This window comes from Salmo salar, chromosome ssa05, assembly GCF_905237065.1.
Source record: "Salmo salar chromosome ssa05, Ssal_v3.1, whole genome shotgun sequence".
NCBI classification, from domain to species: domain Eukaryota; kingdom Metazoa; phylum Chordata; class Actinopteri; order Salmoniformes; family Salmonidae; genus Salmo; species Salmo salar.
The window spans coordinates 18193934-18213935 of NC_059446.1; the positions used below are offsets into that span (position 1 = coordinate 18193934).

Genomic DNA, 20002 nt, shown 5'->3' on the forward strand with positions numbered 1-20002 from the left:
AGATGGGTTACCCTGCTGTCTCTCATTCACAGCGTATGGTCACAGGCTGGATCACTGAGGGGTTTTCTGTCATTTGTTTGATTTGGTTTTTGTCTCCATCTTTCTGCTCCGGAGTGAATGGGCTGTTCATGCCGACAGGGCAGTGAGGGGAATGACAATGATGAAGCCTGGCTATGGTCCAAGGGTTCACACACACACACACACACACACACACGCCACACACGACACACACACACACACTTCTAAATAGAAATGAATGCAGGTATCTTATAAGCCTTTCTTTTACATGCAATATAAAGAGTGGAAATAAGTATAACATTTTTAAATCCAAATGTTTTTTATACTTCATTTTATTGTATTTGTATAAGTTGTTATATTTTGGCATAATTTTGTCCTGTTGACTTAAAAGATGTTCTATATTGTGAAATGTTTTTGTTTGTTCTTAATCCGTGTACATAAAAAGTCCCTCTGGGTGGCCGACTAATACCACTACGTAGACATGCGTCTAAACATATGAACTGTGTAGAATTGAAACAGGGAGAGAGTTCTCAATGGCCAAAAAATCAGACACAATATACATTATAATGTGCAACAAAAATACTCACCAGGGAAATGTTGTCTCGTAAAAAGAAAACATTTAGTATTATACAGCATTATATGGTGTTTGTATTGTTTTGTGGAGCTGAGATGGGATGGGTGTCTGGAACATAATGGATTTATTTACTGATAGAGTCAGTCATCTCTCCTACCCCCATATAGCATGTCACTGGTGGAACAGGATTTGGTCCATAACTATGGTCCATGGCCGTGTCAGAATCCATCAGTGTTTGAACAACTTGTCCATTAGCATGGTAAGAAAGCTACAGATCTATTACGGATCTATTTACTTTGGGATCAGGGTGGCAGGCTTTCTGTCTGTGAGGGATGCTTAGAGCTGTGTGGGGTAAGGATATAGCTACAATATAATATTGGTTAGCAAGAATCTCATTCAACAAACAAACAAATGACCGCTCTTCTTTCTCATCATTGTTCAGGTTTCCATACCTGTTAGCAGTTCTAGAACCCTCCTAATGTAAAACATATTGCAATTCCACAAGCTGAGTGTCACATTCCAAGTGTTATTCCACTGACATTCCTTTTATATTGTCCTTTTATTTTGAACTCGGTCTGAAATGTTTATTTTCACTAAGCAATAAGTATGGCCTCTGATTCAGAGACTGGGATGAGCATACAAGTATTTTAGCTGAAGTAGCAGATTCCTCTCCAAAAATAATGAGATAAAACTCTGACAGCATATCAATGATTCTCCTGATGTCTGCCTGTTAACAGATATATCTGAGGGATTTGTGAGCTGTATGTGAAAAGTGTGTTTGAATTCAGGCTCTGAGATTGGTCCTGTGATGGCAGTCAGACCAGACACTATGCAGCACTACTGAGTGTGTCTCCTCCCCTCTCTATACATTGAAGCCTCTGTGAGCTCCTCTCCTCTTAATGGTGGCCTGTGAATGCCAAAACAACCCCCCTGCGGTATAGTTTGCAAAGCGTCATTGTCAAACTTTGTGAGGGTCCACAGGAAACTGTCCATGACCCCACTCCACGAGGGTGTCTCAGTGGGAGTGGGATATGCAAAAAACACATTTACAATTCACACATGCATATAATACACACTTGTGTATGTGTGAAATAGGACAGATATAAAAACCCCACATTATCATTATGAAACTTGCCAGTTACAGAAAGACTTGGAGAAGGGACTATATTCTCCATTCATACAGTAATATACTACAAATGTCCATTACATATCCAACATGAATGTGCTGGTTGCTCCTATTTTCTGCACGCACCTAGTCTTTCCTCAGACACTGTGTTGTAGAGTTTGGCAAAGCGAGTCTAGCACACACCCTATCTACTGTCTAGGTAGACCTATTCAAGCCCCCACTGTCTTATACTCCGCTATAGCAGGCAGACCCTGACTAAAAGTAGATCATAATAATAATACTATATAATGTCTTATATCCAACCACCATCATGTGTATGACATAGAGCATACTTTAGAATGTCTTGTAATTCCTTCCAGCTATACTCCCATGTTACAGGATCGACAATTACAAATGCGTTGTAATGTGTATAACACTGATATTGCTGCTACACCATTTATGCCCTATTTGATGTGTGTGTGCCGCTGTACCATGCTGTTTTGTGTCACAGTATATTATGACAATTAATCAGTTCAATGTCTATGTAAACAGAGAAGCATACTGTACTGCTGAGGATGTTAGTTCTACTAGGAAATGTTCAAAACAACCATGATACAATGTTCCAGATATTATTAAAGGAAATGTCTTATTTTTCCTAAAATGTTTTGTTATTGGTAGTCTCTCCAATGCTTCCAATGCCCTTCCTGTAATCTCTTTCATGTCATCCCTCTTTTACCACCATCCCTCCTCCCTCTCTTCTTTTTCATCCCTCTCAGCAGTAATGAAAGATAAACAGGCTGATGATTGAAGTGACATCCTGGGAGTGAGGGATGGGGGGGATAGTGACACCCTGGGAGTGAGGGATGGAGGGATAGTGATACCCTGGGAGTGAGGAATAGGGGGCTAGTGACACCCTGGGAGTGAGGGATGGAGGGATAGAGACACCCTGGGAGTGAGGGATGGGGGGATTGTGACACCCTGGGAGTGAGGGATGGAGGGATAGTGACACCCTGGGAGTGAGGAATGGAGGGATAGAGAGCGTATGAGTGGCGTGATGATATGAGAAATAATATTGACTCTCCTCCTCCTGAACTGTGCCGAGTCAGCCGCGTGGCAAGTAGTGTGTATGTCTGTGTGTATGTCTCTCTTCCTCCCCTTCTAGCTCTTTCAGTGATGCAGTTTGTCTTCCTCCCCACCCTGAGAGAGAGCCAGTCAGCTCCAGTGAGAGTGAGCTCAAGGCTGATGCTGCCTGGCCTACCTGTCATGGAGGGCATCCTGCCAGTGACTAAATATAGAAGCCTGCACAAGATTAGGGAGAGGGAGGGAGGGAGAGACAGTGACTCATCCATCAGAAGACATGGATGTATTTTCAACCTTTAATCCTATTCCCCTTTTTGTAAAAAGGTTTTCTACTTTTTGAAAAAGTCCCAGAACCTTGTCATGTTAGCGCAGAATAATATTGGAACTGTCTAACTGTCTCTGATTCGATGGTGGTGCCCCTGAGAACCAGTGACTCGTTGTGTGTCCCTGAAACTCCTCATCTCTCACCCTCTCTCTTTATCCTTCACTCCCTATCTCCCTCTCTCTCTTTTATCGGTGGAAGTGGTTTCCTGTATTTTTCCACCATTCTCTGTATGTATTAGTGCTGTAACCCTAGAGACGTGTTTTCCTCTGCTTTTGTAGCAGCAGCTGTGTGTGAGAGGCAGAGAGAGAGAGAAAAAACAGCAGACTCGTACATTTCCTCAGTTAAAACAATGTACTGAGCAAATGTAAAATTGGCTTTTTACCAAATTACCGTACCACAGACCACGTATTCACCCTGCACACCCTAATTGACAAACAAATAAACCAAAACAAAGGCAAAGTCTTCTCATGCTTTGTTGATTTAAAAAAGGCCTTTGACTCAATTTGGCATGAGGGTCTGCTATACAAATTGATGGAAAGTGGTGTTGGGGGAAAAACATACAACATTATAAAATCCATGTACAAAAACAAGTGTGCGTTTAAAATTGCCAAAAACACACATTTCTTTCCACAGGGCCGTGGGGTGAGACAGGGATACAGCTTTAGCCCCACCCTCTTCAACATGTATATATAAACAAATTGGCGAGGGCACTAGAACTGTCCGCAGCACCCGGCCTCACCCAACTAGAATCTGAAGTCAAATGTCTACTGTTTGCTGATGATCTGGTGTTTCTGTCACCAACCAAGGAGGGCCTACAGCAGCATCTAGATATTCTGCCCAGATTCAGCCAGACCTGGGCCCTGACAGTAAATCTCAGTAAGACAAAAATAATGGTGTTCCAAAAAAGGTTCAGTCGCCAGGACCACAAATACAAACTCCATCTAGCCACCGTTGCCATAGAGCACACAAAAAACTATACATACCTCAGCCTAAACATCAGCGCCACAGGTAACTTCCACAAAGCTGTGAACGAGCTGAGAGACAAGGCAAGAAGGGTCTTCTATGCCATCAAAAGGAACATAACATTCGACATACCAATTAGGATCTGGCAAAAAAAATATTACAATCAGTTATAGAACCCATTGCCCTTTATGGTTGTGAGGTCCGGGATCCGCTCACCAACCGAGAATTCACAAAATGGGACAAACACCAAATTGAGACTGCATGCAGAATTCTGCAAACATATCCTCTGTGTACAACGCAAAACAACAAATAATGCACGCAGAGCACAATTAGGCTGATACCCGCTAATTATCAAAATCCAGAAAAGAGCTGTTTAATTCTACAACCACCTAAAAGGAAGCGATTCCCAAACCTTCCATAACAAAGCCATCACCTACAGAGAGATGAACTTGGAGAAGAGTCCCCTAAGCAAGCTGGTCCTGGGGCTCTGTTCACAAACACAAACAGACCCCACAGAGCGCCAGGACAGCAACACAATTAGACCCAACCAAATCATGAGAAAACAAAAAGATAATTACTTGACACATCGGAAATAATTAACAAAAAAACAGAGCCAACTAGAATGCTTTTTGGCCCTAAACAGAGAGTACACAGTGGCAGAATACCTGACCACTGTGACTGACCCAAACCTAAGGAAAGCTTTGACTTGAGCTGCACTTCCAAACCTCCTGCCAAATGTATGACCATATTAGAGACACACATTTCCCTCAGATTACACAGATCCACAAAAAATTTGAAAACAAACCCAATTTTTGATGAACTCCCATATCTACTGGGTGAAATACCACAGTGTTCCATCACAGCAGCAATATGTGTGACCTATTGCCACAAGAAAAGAGCAACCAGTGAAGAACAAACACCATTGTAAATACAACCCATATTTATGTTTATTTATTTTCCCTTTTGTACTTTAACTATTTGCATGTTGTTACAACACTGTATATAGACCTAATATGACATTTGAAATGTCTTTATTCTTTTGGAACTTCTGTGAGTGTAATGTATACTGCACATTTTTTTTGTTTTTCACTTTTGTTTATTACCTAATTCACTTGCTTTGGCATGTTATTATATGTTTCCCATGCCAATAAAGCCCTTGAATTTAACAATTGAATTGAGAGAGAGAGCGAAGAGAGAGAGAGAGAGAGAGAGAGAGAGAGAGAGAGAGAGAGAGAGAGAGAGAGAGAGAGAGAGCAATGTGCATGTGTTGACTATGGCCAGCCATGTCTCTCTCTGACAGGAAAATTAATGTTGTTTAAAGTCCCCTGTGACGCATGTAAAAACAAGCTGTTATCTGTTACGGAAACATGCATCTCTGTGGTGCTTTGATAATTCTTTATCATTTCAGACAACATAGAAGCCATTGAAAGATTTATGGCAATGGCATAAATTTGAGACATTGTAAAATGCGAATGCCCTCAAATGCACAGATATTGTTAATTTATGCATTATCAGAGAACGTATGTTGTTTTTTCACAGAAGTGGTGTTCAGGTGGAAAGAGAACAGGCTATAGGAAGACCGATTGAGTGGGAATAGAAAGGTGAGAATTGAAGATAGGGAGAAGATAGGTGAGGGCATAGTTGTGGTCTGAACATGCCAGCTCTTGTTGAGGTAAGGATGTGGGAGCCAGTAGGTATAGAATGAGATCTGAGCAAGTCCTGGATGTTATCTCTCTACCTGTATTCATTTGTGTAGCTTACCTTCGCTCTGTCTCTCTACCTCCCTTTCCCACTCACATTCTGGAGTTTAGTAATCACGGTTATCTCTACTATACTCTAAAGCAGGTTAGCGTTTTTGGTTATGAATCTTGTTCTGGAGGCAGCTCTGCAGAGTTGTCAGTAGCTGGCACAGCCACAAAGTCTGACCACACTGCTAACCCTAATGCCTAAACAACATTTTTATTTTCATGAATTTTTACAATATAACCAATTTTGACTTTGCAGTTGACCTATGTAATGGGAAATCGCTTCTTTCTGCCTCCAGGACAAGACTCGTGACAATAAACATCAACCTTCTACTCTGTATGCGCTTCACTATCCACGCATAATTGAATACAGTCCAGTTGACTTGAAAGCTGCACAAGTTGACATATATGTTAGAAAACATAAGATATGGCGACATCTGGTGGTATGTGGTGACTCCTTTCTCTGACATATTTCATTTAAGCAGTGGTGGACGTGGCAATGACGTCAGGATCCGGAAATGACCCGGATTTAAACTTTCAGTCCCGGCTTGGTAAAAACATCGAACGATCTGTGAATTCTTGTGGAATTTTGCTAATAGTAAGTCGAAACTGATCACGTTTATCGAGGGAACCTATATATATACACATTTGATTGGCGTGGTGATGAGTTTTCTTTATTCAAACAAAACATTCAAGCCACGTCTCTCGGGTTAGCTAAAAATCAGCTGGGATGGAGTCGGCTCTTTAAAACTAGCTAACGTTAGTTAGTCAACATTAGCTTGGCATAACTAAATAGCTCAGTACCTAAGAACATTTAAATGACAACAGATATCTAGCTAGCTATAATTGTATATTTCATCACTGTCAGATAAGATGTCTGGTAGCATTTCGTTTCAGTTTGTGTTGCCGTGGTAATGATGGCTTTGCTAACATTAGCTTACTTGTTACTAGCTAGACACATAAATGGGGGCTTGATTGCTAAACAAATTGGCCAAGCTCCGATTTGTTGGGGGAATTGAGACAACGTATTGATAGCTAGTTAGGTGGCACGACAACCTAGCAAACTGTCACTTGAATTAATTTGGTTATGTTGCTCCTATCATATTACAGATACATTGAGAATGACCGTGTGCATCATTGGACACGGATTGACACCTCGCAGTTAGGAGTTGACATCAGGTGTAGTGACTGTTTCCACGGAGCACGGACCGGTCTATAGTACACTACCGAGATCTTTCAGACGTCAGACCCTTCCTCCTTGGCGTGCCCAGTGCAGGCTGGTGATATACAGGCGGCAGGATGACGTGCAGGGATCGAACCAACGAGTTCCAGTCCGCCTGCAAATCCCTACAGAGCAGACAGGTATGTAGGTATGGGAGAGGCAGTGGCGATTTTAGCATGTAAATCTTGGTGGGGGATGCATGCCAGCAAAGCCACAACACTAAACAATACATTAATTGCACTATAACGGTGACAAACGGTGCCCACAAACTGTTAGGGCCTACATTATTATTATTTTTTCTTTCTTCACCGTTATTTAACCAGGTAGACCAGTTGAGAACAAGTTCTCATTTACAACTGCGACCTGGACAAGATAAAGCAAAGCAGTGCGACACAAACAACAACACTGAGTTACACAAGGAATAAACAAACCTACAGTCAATAACACAATAGAAAAGTCTATATACTGTGTGTGCAAATGAGGTAAGATTAGGGAGGTAAGGCAATAAATAGGCCATAGTGGCGAGGTAATTACAATTGAGCAATTAAACACTGGAGTGATAGATGTGCAGAAGATGAATGTGCAAGTAGAGATACTGGGGTGCAAAGGAGAAGGGGAGAAAAAATAACAATATGGGGATGAGGTAGTTGGGTGGGCTATTTGCAGATTGGCTGTGTACAGGTGCAATGATCGGTAAGCTGCTCTGACAGCTGATACTTAAAGTTAGTGAGGGAGATATGAGTCTCCAGCTTAAGTGATAATTTTTTTGCAATTCGTTCCAGTCATTGGCAACAGAGAACTGGAAGGAAAGGTGGCCAAAGTAGGAATTGGCTTTGGGGGTGACCAGTGAAATATACCTGCTGGAGCGCGTGCTATGGGTGCTGCTATGGTGACCAGTGAGCTAAGGCAGGGCTTTACCTAGCAAAGATTTCTAGATGACCTGGAGCCTGTGGGTTTGGCGACGAATATGAAGCGAGGGCCAGCCAACAAGAGCATACAGGTCACAGTGGTGGGCAGTATATGGGGCTTTGGTGACAAAACGGATGGCACTGTTATAGACTGCATCCAATTTGCTGAGTGGAGTGTTGGAGGCTATTTTGTAAATGACATCGCCAAAGTCAAGGATCGGTAGAATAGTCCGTTTTATGAGGGTATGTTTGGCAGCATGAGTGAAGGAGGCTTTATTGCGAAATAGGAAGCCGATTCTAGATTTAATTTTGGATTGGAGATGCTTAATGTGAGTCTGGAAGGAGAGTTTAGTCTAACCAGACACCTAGGTATTTGTAGTTGTCTATATATTCTAAGTCAGAACCGTCCAGAGTAGTGATGCTGGACGGGCAGGCAGGTGCGGGCAGCGATCTGTTGAAGAGCATGCATTTAGTTTCACTTGCATTTAAGAGCAGTTGGAGGCTACAGAAAGAATGTTGTATGGCATTTGAGCTCGTCTGGAGGTTAGATAAGTGTCCAAAGAAGGGCCAGAAGTATACAGAATGGTGTCGTCTGCGTAGAAGTGGACCAGAGAATCACCAGCAGCAAGAGCGACATCATTGATATATACAGAGAAAAGAGTCGGCCCGAGAATTGCACCCTGTGGCACCCCCATAGAGACTGCCAGAGGTCCGGACAACAGGCCCTCCGATTTGACACACTGAACTCTGTCTGAGAAGTAGTTGGTGAACCAGGTGAGGCAGTCATTTGAGAAACCAAGGCTGTTGAGTCTGCCGATAAGAATGTGGTGATTGACAGAGTCGAAAGCCTTGGCCAGGTCGATGAATATGGCTGCACAGTATTGTCTTTTATCGATGGACCTTGAGCGTGGCTGAGGTGCACCCATGACCAGCTCGGAAACCAGATTGCATAGCGGAGAAGGTACGGTGGGATTCGAAATGGTCGGTGATCTGTTCGAAGACCTTAGAAAGGCAGGGTAGGATAGATATAGGTCTGTAACAGTTTGGGTCTAGAGTGTCTCCCCCTTTGAAGAGGGGGATGACCGTGACAGCTTTCCAGTCTTTGGGGATCTCAGATGATACGAAAGAGAGGTTGAACAGACTAGTAATAGGGGTTGCAACAATTGCGGCGGATAATTTTAGAAAGAGAGGGTCCAGATTGTCTAGCCCAGCTGATTTGTACGGGTCCAGATTTTGCAGCTCTTTCAGAACATCAGCTATCTGGATTTGGGTGAAGGAGAAATTGGGGAGGCTTGGGCAAGTTGCTGTGGGGGGGGGGGGGGGCACGGCTGTTGAGCGGGGTAGGGGTAGCCAGGTGGAAAGCATGGCCAGCTGTAGAAAAATGCTTATTGAAATTCTCAATTATTTTGAATTTATCGGTGGTGACAGTGTTTCCTATCCTCAGTGCAGTGGGCAGCTGGGAGGAGGTGCTCTTATTCTCCATGGACTTTAGTGTCCCAGAACGTTTTTGGAGTTTGTGCTACAGGATGCACATTTCTGTTTGAAAAAGCTAGCCTTTGCTTTCCTAACTGCCTGTGTATGTTGGTTCCTAACTTCCCTGAAAAGTTGCATATTGCGGGGGATATTCGATGCTAATGCAGTACACCACAATATGTTTTTGTGCTGGTCAAGGCCAGTCAGGTCTGGAGTGAACCAAGGGCTATATCTGTTCCTGGTTCTAATATTGGGACATAAAGCTGTCCCAACAGCAGTCCCAACATCTCACCACTGCTACACCTGGCTAACAGTGGAGCCTTGTCTGGCAGCGAAACAGTTCATTCAGCCTCATTTACTGCCTTTAAAAAAAAAAAACATAGCTGATAATGCTGACTTGCTTAAACAAATGTGCTTTCTACTGACAATTGAGATGTGCAAACTATGGCAATAGGGGACGACAAGCAGATAAGAGGCAATCCATAATTTCGATTAAGACATTAATGAGCGAGAGACGACGGACGTAGTCAATATAACTTTTTGTTCAGCACTTTTGAAATGTACAGCAACAGAATTCAGAACATGGACCTTACATATAAACAGACAATGAAAGCTCTTACAATATTCGATGATTACATTTCTCTTCAATAGGTTTTTGGCAAACAGGCACACAACGGCTGCGAACGATGGGTTTACAATACCGCGTTGGTGAAAATAGACCAAATGATTAGGATGAGGCACATGGGGTAATAACAGCTTACTACACAACATACACTTAGTATTACTTTCTTAGCTACAGTTTACATATCTCTCTTTCATCCTACATAATTTATGAAGCAGCATAAGTAATGTTTGTACTCACGTTGTTGTGATGTGCTTGAACAGGAAAGTGGCCTGGCGGTCCTTCGTGGGCAAATTTTGTCATCAAAGAGAAAGATGCTGGATTTACAATTCCGAGTTGAATGACTGTTCAAAACGTGTTTTCCCCTGAGTTCTCAGTTGTCTTGAACTCAGTTAGCCACTGATTCCTTCCCAAACCACTCATTGTTGAATTTGCGACTTCCAACTTGTTGTCTGTTAGTGGCCGATGAGCACCGAGACGTTTTATCTATACTTTCTCTTCATATGACAAGGATGGAAAAGGATTTGATTGTCGACTTGCTTCATGGTGACGACTGCTAGCTAAGATTTTGAAAGTATGATGTTGACAGTCCAATCAAAGCTACTGTAGGTTTAACGTGATGTCATTCTATCTGTGGCAAATGACCTTGAGCCTTCTTGGATGGGCACTTATTTTTTCTATTTGTTACTTTTACCCCTTTTTCTCCCCAATTTTGTGGTATCCAATTGGTAGTTAGTCTTGTCTCATCGCTGCAACTCCCGTACGGACTTGAGAGACAGGCGAAGGTGGAGAGCCGTGCGTCCTCCGAAACCCAGTCAAGCGACACTGCTTCTTGGCACAATGCCTGCTTAGCCCGGAAGCCAGCCACACCAATGTGTCGGAGGAAACACAGTACTCCTGGCGACCGTGTCAGCGTGCATTGCGCCTGGCCCGCCACGAGTTGCTAGAGCTTGATGGGACAAGAACATCCCTGCCGGCCAAACACTCCCCTAACCCGGATGATGCTGGGACAATTGTGCGCCGCCCCATGGGTCTCCCGGTCGTGGCTGGCTGGCTGAGATAGAGACTGGACTCGAACCAGGATTTCTAGTGGCACAGCTAGCACTGCGATGCAGTGCCTTAGATCACTGCTCCACTCGGGAAGCCAGATGGGCACTTCTAATATAACTCTAATCTTAGAATTGGCGATGCCGTACTGTTCCATGAGTGACACACTTTTTTTTTTTACCTAAAAATGCGGGGCTGAAAACAGGTGGGGCTCTGCACTAAATGACGTGTCGCCACTGGGGAGAGGCAGGGGCAGTGATGTTGAAATAGCCATCTGAAACACAACCTATGGGAGATGGAGGAACCTATTCATTCCCCCTCTTGTAATCTGTCACAGATGATGTGTCTCTTTGAATCCCTCTTTCTCATTCTCTCTCTCTGCAGAATGGTGTTCAGCACACCAAGCCAGCCCTCAGTGCTCTGAAGCAACGCAGTGACTTCACCCTCATGGCCAAGTGAGTCCCACTGCCAGCCAACGTGCTCACATTACACAGTTAATCCACTCAGGGGTGTAGTTGGCACCTGTGTCTGATCTGAAGTTCTCCATGGTGTTTTAATCACATTGTAGTTCTGCATGATCTCTCTGGAATGCAGGCTGTTCTTTTCTGTTGTCTTATCATTTTACAGAAGGACATACTTTACATTCTGCGTATGTACATGCACTAGCAGTTCCTTTTCACTGTGTTCATGTTTAGGCCTATCACTGTGATGCCAATCTTGTGTTGTTTTGAACCCCTCCAGGAGAATAGGGAAGGACTTGAGTAATACATTTGCTAAACTAGAGAAACTCACTATTTGTAAGTATATGTCAATATTTATGTTTCAATATTTATGTGACAAATGGCTATTTGGAAAAACTCTGCATTTTTCTATAGTTCTGGATATGTCTGTTTTGACCTTTTTCCAGTGGCTAAAAGAAGATCTCTATTTGATGACAAGGCAGTGGAGATTGAAGAGTTAACCTACATCATCAAGCAGGTGAGATTTTTTGTTTGTTTGAATTGACACCGATACAGGAAAAGCCGTCGGCTGTTTCTCGTTATGAACTATAAATCGCAAACACGATGACCAGTCAGTCAGGTGGAATCTCTAGGCGAGTGACAGACCTAGCTGTTTGAGTGGGCGCAGTCTGTGTTACACTGCAGTGCCCTGTTTGACTCCCTCCGCCTGTCTCCCACTATTCCCCTCGCAGGACATTAACAGCCTGAACAAGCAGATTGCCCAGCTGCAGGATCTGATCCGTTCACGTGGAGCACCCAGTGGCAGACACATCCAGACCCATTCCAACACCATCGTCGTCTCCCTGCAGGTCTGACTGCCAGTGCTTCTCTACTGCATTATGGAACTGATGTGGATGAGTAAAATGATGTAGCCATATGAAACCTGAGGCTTTATAAAATCAACAACTCCTTGTTTTTGTTTTGTTGCAGTCCAAACTGGCATCTATGTCCAATGACTTCAAGTCGGTTCTAGAAGTAAGAACAGAGGTAAGATTCACTGGAACTTTGTCACTCTAGAACTTTCTTCCATTAAACCTCAAGAATCCTCGTAATTGTAGGTTGCCTATATCATTCTCATCTTCTCTTTCTCTAGAACCTGAAGCAGCAGAAGGACAGGAGAGAACAGTTCTCTCAGCGTCATGTCTCTTCTCCTCTCCACGCCAACAACTTTAGTAAGAAAACCCACCACGTTTACCTCACCTTCAGCCTCTAATTCCTACACCAGATAACTTCACAAATGTCTCTGTGAATTCCAATCACAGAACTTTATTTTCTCTTCCTTCTGACTGACTATCGTTTCTCTCTCCTCTGCCAGAGAGTTCAGTGTTGATGCAGGATGAGTCCAGGAGTATGGGGGCTGAGGTGGCCATCGACATGGACAACCATTCTAACCCTCTGCAGCTCCAGCTCATTGATGAGCAGGTACAAACACTTTCTTATCACCTGTATTGTGTGTGTGTGTGTGTCATTGTGTTAGTATAATGTTGTTTCTCTGTGGTGTAGGACTCGTACATCCAGAGCCGTGCAGACACCATGCAGAACATTGAGAGCACCATCGTAGAGCTGGGCTCTATCTTCCAGCAGCTGGCTCACATGGTGAAGGAGCAGGAGGAGACTGTACAGAGGTGAGGGAGGGGGAGGAGAGCAGTATGATGGGGAAGCAGGGAAACAAGGTGGATGAGGGAAAGAGGAGCTGAGGGAGAAAGAGATGCGGTGTAGAGGGGAGAAACTTTGAGATGCTCGAGCACAGCCCGGTGTGTCTCTCAAGCCCTATGTGTGTCTCCTCTCCCATCTAGGATTGATGCTAACGTGGAGGACACTCAGCTCAACGTGGACATGGCTCACACGGAGATCCTCAAGTACTTCCAGTCTGTGTCCTCCAACCGCTGGCTCATGGTCAAGATCTTCCTCGTCCTCATCGTGTTCTTCATCGTCTTTGTGGTCTTCCTCGCCTGAGCAGGGAGAAATGATAGATAAAGAAGTGGAGGTTGAAGAAGAGGGAGATGGAAAAGTTCATTGTCTTTTGGCAGGTTGCTTCACTCCTATGAAACGTTAGTCCCTTGACCAGTAGTTCGGACGGAGTCATGCTATCTGACATAAGACAATGGGAAAGGTTGGGCTGAGACGAGGGGTTGCCACAGCAACAGGACAATGGGACAGGTGGAGTGTTATTGAACGGTTTGGGACTTGAGGTCCAGCAGCCCAAGAAATGATAGTAGTCTGCTGCCTAAAGCCTTGGAGAGCGTTTCTGAAGTGACCCTAGCAGATCTATTCTGTTCCTACAGACATTGATGAAATACCCCTAATGAAAAGGATATGCTATCGGAACACGCTTTGTATAGTATAAACAGAATACTTGTCATTCTGTTCTTTGTTACTTTCGAGAATAATTCATCTTAAACATTTAATCAAAAATGACTTATTTAATGGTTTGATTCTCCAAACCTAGTTTTGTTTCTTGGTAGATTTCCCTTTACCCCTCATGTAGCTTATTGTTGATTGGTTGTAAGACAGGGTGTCATCAGCTTTCTCTCTGACATGAGGGCCAACACAACAGACTGGAGTTTTCTTGAATTGTAATAATTTCTTTCGATTTTTGTTCCTCATTATTCTAGTTTTATTAAAGAGAGACTTGAACAATTCTCCCTCACTATCATTCACGCCACGCATGATTGGAAATGATTGTTGCTTTACTTTCTCTTTTTCTTTCAATGTTTCTTATTTGCCAAAAGGGCACTTCCAGTTTCAAAGAAATGTGACAAGACACCTGTGGTCTAAGCTGTTTTATGACGGTACAGGATTAAAGGTGGTTTAAACTGAAGAGGACATTCCCTTCATAGCCCCAATCATAAACACAATGTGACGAGTCAGACCCGAACAGTTTGTAACAAGTTACTTAATACTGTTATTGCAGATCTAACAGTTTAGATTGACCCCAGCTGACTTGCTGGCAGGTAAACCAGGCAGTCTGAATACTGTTACCAATGGCCGCATCCCAAATGGCAATCTATTTCCTATATAGTGCACTACTAAACAGAGCCCAACGGGCCATTGACAAAAGTAGTACACTAAATAGGAAATGGGTTGCTATTTGGGACCCTAATTAACAGGTTGTTATAACATCTGTTATAAACAGGTGACATGTCATTGGTTATGCCAGGGTTATGTAGAGCTGAAAGTACACTAGTGAAGTCTCTTTCTCTACCAAACTTGTCCGTTTGGACGTCACTGCTTTATTGGGGACTGTCCTCTTCTCTTCATCTCCTCTCATTCTCACTGAGGACAGATGTTTATGTACAGGCTATTATTTAATGACCGACCAGAACTTTTTTTAATAAGAAAACACTCCTATTTCTTCCCTCTTTTTTTTGCCAAATGCCTTGACTTCTACAGTGTGTAAAGTGAAAATAGTGCTAATGTATTGGATAGAAGTGCATATTAAAAAAGAACAATGGGGAAGTTGTGCAAAGGACTGTAATTCTTTACTGAGTAAGAGGATTATAGAATATTGATATAATGAATTGTTATAGAGTAACCATGCCAACCAAAGGACTGGAACTAAGCTATGCAGTAGTAATGGCCCCACAGTAATCCACACACAAACTTCATTTATTATCAAGGATCTGTTGGAAAATAAGACCTGTATTTTCTAGTTCATTTTACATGCATTTCAAGTGTTAACGCATTCGGAAAATGTAATTCACAATAAAAAAACAAAATAGTATTGTATATCTGCTGGCTAAGCTTGCAATTCTACTCTTGCATATGTAACTGCATTATGTCTAAACAGTCAGTGGAAATCTGCTGAGGTGTGAGCTGTCCACATGTTGTATCTCATCTTGACCTTCTCCCCTATCAATCTCTCATCTCCTATTCTCTTTTTCCATTTTAGTCATTTAGCAGACGCTCTTATCCAGAGCGACTTACAGTAGTGAATGCATACATTTCATACATTTTTTTATTTTTTTTTGTACTGGCCCCCCGTGGGAATCGAACCCACAACCCTGGCGTTGCACACACCATGCTCTACCAACTGAGCCACAGGGAAGACTGTGGCTCAGTCCATCCCTTCCTCCCGCTCTCTCCCTCAGCCAAGTGCACTCTGTTCGATGGGAGTGATATCAGGCATGCTCATGCTCCTCCCCTTCCTGGCCGCTCTCGCCACGTTTGCTGCTCCCTCCTGCTGCTCCACCTCGTCCTCCTCGTACCAGCTCGACTCCTCCTGCAGGTTGCCACGTGACCCGCCCAGGCCCCCACCCCTGAAGGGAGCGGGGCGGAACTTGGAGCGGAAGGTTACAAAGGAGAGGCTCTTGCTGCGTTGTTTGTCCCAGCCGGCTGACCTCATCCTCATCTCCTCGTTCTCCTCTTCTCCCTCCACACAGTCACGTAGAACCGTGCGGAACAGACGAGCCACCTCGTGAACCTCCGGCTCAATCTCCGTCACCAGATTCCTGAACCTGGGGTAGAGGGCACAGGTCAAAAATGAGTTTGCGTGATACTGATAAAAGGTGGCACAAAGTTCACTTTGAAGACATCAGAACCTGTTGAGAATGATCATGAATCCATTTCCATGATCTACCTGAGACATTCAGGATATGTGTAGTGTACACTCTCTGACATGGATAAGGTACAAAATCCCACCTAACAATGACAGGGCCACACTGAGACGGTGGCACCCTGGCACACAGGTCCTGCAGTTCTATCAGGTCTCGGGGGGTCAGCTCGTAGGGTTGGTGGGTGGGGGCAGTGGCCAGCCAGCTGTAGTCAGCGGAGGAAGAGCTGCGCCGGCGCCGGCCCTCTTTCGTCACCCTCTCCAGGCGGATACGTTCGGTGCGCTTCACCATGGCACCCAGCTCCAGCATCAGGGTGTTGGTGACCAGTTCTTCTGCCGTACGCTGTCCAGGCACCTTCGGCTCCAGAGAAAACACTGCTGACCAGGGGAACATCTAGGGAGGGACAGAATTCAATTCAATCAACTTCATTTATTCCAGATGGGCAATTATTGTAAGAGAGGATGAGAGGAATCAGCCATGGGGATGGGACCAATACAAGTTATTGAAACTGTTTTCATGCTGCAAACTCATGCTGTTAATTTAAACACACTTAAAGTAAATGTTGTGTAATGTATCTTAATTGTTAAAGTTTGTTTAACTTTGTTTTTAAATCTGAGTCAAATAATTGCTTCATTAGGTAGATAAACACGCCTGGGGATGTTACTTGATTGATAGAACTGTAAATACAGGTAATTAGATTCACTGATTCTTTTCTGCTTTCGGTGACCTGCCTTTTTCACGACACAATGTAAAAGTTAATTTACCTGTAGTCAAACAAAAGCTTGATAGCTTACCTTTTACAAAAGTCAATTATTGAATAGTCTCCTTGTTTGTTAGAAATCCTCTTATCAAGATGCAGACAATGCCTTCATTTCACAGAATACTTTCTCTTTGTTTCTGTTGTCTTTAGTGTGCAGCTGCAAAAAATGAATGGTTAAAAAGAAAATGTCAAAACTATCACTCCTACACACCACTAACTGACCACCTTGCTACCTTGAAGGTCCGTGGCAGATAGGTATGTGTTCGTTCGTGATTGACAATGAATGTAATCCTGTATTAATATACAGAGTGATTGACAGGTCTTTTACAGGACTAACCTCATAAGCACACCTGGAGGTGTTGCTAGATGTGTCAGTCTGTACATATCCAGTCAGCCAACTAGAGCAGCGTAGCAGCAGGGCGTACCAGCAGTTTTGTTCAGGAAGCGTCTGTCATCTGTGAATCAAAACAGAGACACTGGACCTAAAATATACAGTAAAATACTAACAATATCCTCAGTGATGACAATGAGCATTTTCATGGAAGGAGCTCATAGGCCTACCATTTCAACACTGATCTGTGGCATTTAGACAGCACTCCAGAATGTTTTTGCTCAGATAATGGGCTAGAATAATGGCTCTGCTTGGATGCTGGTTGGTAGAGGAATGGTGTAGGTTTTGTCAATGATACCTGCATTTGATGAAGTTGAAATTGTAAACTTCAGATAGATTTGTATAGAACCCCTAGACCTATATTAGGCTGAGTGTGACATTGGGAAGGCATTTCTGCTCTTTCTGGAAGACCAAGGCACATACAGTGCGTTCGGAAAGTATTCAGACAAATCCAAATCAAATTTTATTTGTCACATACACATGCTTAGCAGATGTTATTGCGGGTATAGCGAAATGCTTGTGCTTCTAGCTCCGATAGTGCAGTAATATCTTACAATTTATATCTAACAAATTACACAACATATACCCAATACACACAAATCTAGGTTGGAATGAGTTAAGACTATATACATATGGATGAGCGAGGTCAGAGCGGAACAGACTAAGATACAGTAGAATAGTATAGAATACAGTATATACATATGAGATGAGTAATGCAAGATATGTAAACATTATTAAGTGAACGAGATACCGTAGAATAGTATAGAAAACAGTATATACATATACAGCCTCTAATGTGCTAGTGATGGCTGTGTAGCAGTCTGATGGCCTTGAGATAGAAGCTGTTTTTCAGTCTCTCGGTCCCAGCTTTGATGCACCTGTACTGACCTCGCCTTCTGGATGATAACGGGGTGAACAAGCAGTAGCTCGGCTGGTTGATGTCCTTGATTATCTTTTTGGCCTCCCTGTGACATCGGGTGCTGTAGGTGTCCTGGAGGGCAGGTAGTTTGCCCCCGGTAATGCGTTGAGCAGACCGCACCATCCTCTGGAGAGCCTTGCGGTTGCGGGCGGTGCAGTTGCCGTACCAGGCAGTGATACAGAATGCTTCAATTGTGCTTCTGTAAACGTTTGTGAGGGTTTTAGGTGACAAGCCAAATTTCTTCAGCCTCCTGAGGTTCTGTTGCACCTTTTCACCACACTGTCGGTGTGGGTGGTCCAGTTCAGTTTGTCAGTGATGTGTACGCCAAGGAACTTGAAGCTTTCCACTTTCTTCACTGCGGTCCTGTCGATGTAGATAGGGGGGTGCACCCTCTGCGAATGTGATGAAACAGTATTCAGACCCTTTACTCAATGCTTTTTTGAAGTACCTTTGGCAGCGATTACAGCATCAAGTCTTCTTGGGTATGACGCTACAAGCTTGGCACCTGTATTTGAGGAGATTCTCCAATTCTTCTCTGCAGATCCTCTTAAGCTCTGTCAGGTTGGATGGGGAGCGTCACTGCACAGCTATTTTCAGGTCTCTCCAGAGATGTTCAATCAGGTTCAAGTCTGGCCTCTGGCTGGGCCACTCAAGGACATTCAGAGACTTGTCCTGAAGCCACTCCTGCATTGTCTTGGCTGTGTGCTTATGGTCATTGTCCTTTTGGAAGGTGACCCTTTGCCCCAATCTGAGGTCCTGAGCGCTCTGGAGCAGGTTTTCATCAAGGATCTCTCTGTACTTTGCTCCGTTCATCTTTCCCTCGATCCTGACTAGTCTCCCAGTCCCTGCCGCTGAAAAACATCCTACAGCATGATGCTGCCGCCACCATGCTTCACAGTAGGGATGGTGCAAGTGTGGGAGATAAGCAGCTGTGCTGAAGGAGAAAGAACATAAATACATTGGCTATAGGAGGAGAAGATGACATCTGGTTCTAGTAGAGCAACAGGCCACGGTGGGAGGCATAGCGACCTGACAACTGTACTTGAGTTATGCAGAAAGGGCCCCAAATACTCAAGATAGCCAGACAAAGGGGCACAGAGAAAAGGATGAGCATGCAGTGCATGCATTATTTTTGTACCACATGAGGAGGCCCTGCTAGCATTATAACCTATACAGCTGTCAGATGTGGGCGTTAACAAGCAACAACTGATATGAAGAGATAATGGTAAAGAACGGTCAAGGGAAGCTATTTTCATATAGAGGGAGGCGACTCTATACGTTATGCAAAGACAGCATCCTATAAAGATAGGACTCTGTAATATGAGAATTTAGTCTTTTCCATGGAGGGGCTTGGCTCTGTTACGTGTGTAATAGGGTCCTTCCATGGAAGGGCTCGGCTTTGCTACTCTGTATTAAAGTCTATATTGAATTCACAAGTTCTTGTAAGAGTATTATGTTCTTAAGACAATTTTCCACGACACAAGCTCCAGACGTGACGCTTGGCATTCAGAACAAAGAGTTCAATCTTGTTTTCATCAAACCAGATAATCTTGTTTCTCATGGTCTGAGAGTCCTTTAGGTGCCTTTTGACAAACTCCAAGAGAGCTGTCATGTGCCCTTTACTGAGGAGTGGCTTCCGTCTGGCCACTCTACCATAAAGGCCTGATTGGTAAAGTGCTACAGAGATGGTTGTCCTTCTTGAAGTTTCTCCCATGTCCACAGAGGAACTCTAGAACTCTGTCAGAGTGACTATCGGGTTGTTGGTCACCTCCCTGACCAAGGTCCTTCTCCCCCGAC

The 20002-nt window shown here is 43.7% G+C and overlaps 2 protein-coding genes across 2 annotated transcripts; one reads left to right on the forward strand and one right to left on the reverse strand.

The window, feature by feature from the left end:
* The first annotated feature begins 6296 nt into the window (after window positions 1–6296).
* On the forward strand, window positions 6297–15041 carry stx5a (syntaxin 5A). Its single transcript, XM_014198961.2, has 11 exons — window positions 6297–6408; window positions 6921–7172; window positions 11467–11537; window positions 11824–11879; window positions 11990–12060; window positions 12275–12391; window positions 12513–12569; window positions 12676–12754; window positions 12898–13004; window positions 13086–13207; window positions 13379–15041. Exons 2-11 carry the CDS (start codon window positions 7110–7112, stop codon window positions 13536–13538), a joined length of 903 nt encoding a protein of 300 aa, XP_014054436.1. The 5' UTR covers window positions 6297–6408; window positions 6921–7109; the 3' UTR covers window positions 13539–15041.
* Window positions 15042–15175: 134 nt separating this feature from the next.
* zgc:162144 (RD3 domain-containing protein) lies at window positions 15176–17252 on the reverse strand. The gene is made up of 3 exons (XM_014199009.2): window positions 16930–17252; window positions 16224–16528; window positions 15176–16039 (listed from the first exon to the last, which is right to left on the reverse strand). Exons 2-3 carry the CDS (start codon window positions 16526–16528, stop codon window positions 15670–15672), a joined length of 675 nt encoding a protein of 224 aa, XP_014054484.1. The 5' UTR covers window positions 16930–17252; the 3' UTR covers window positions 15176–15669.
* Window positions 17253–20002: the final 2750 nt, after the last annotated feature.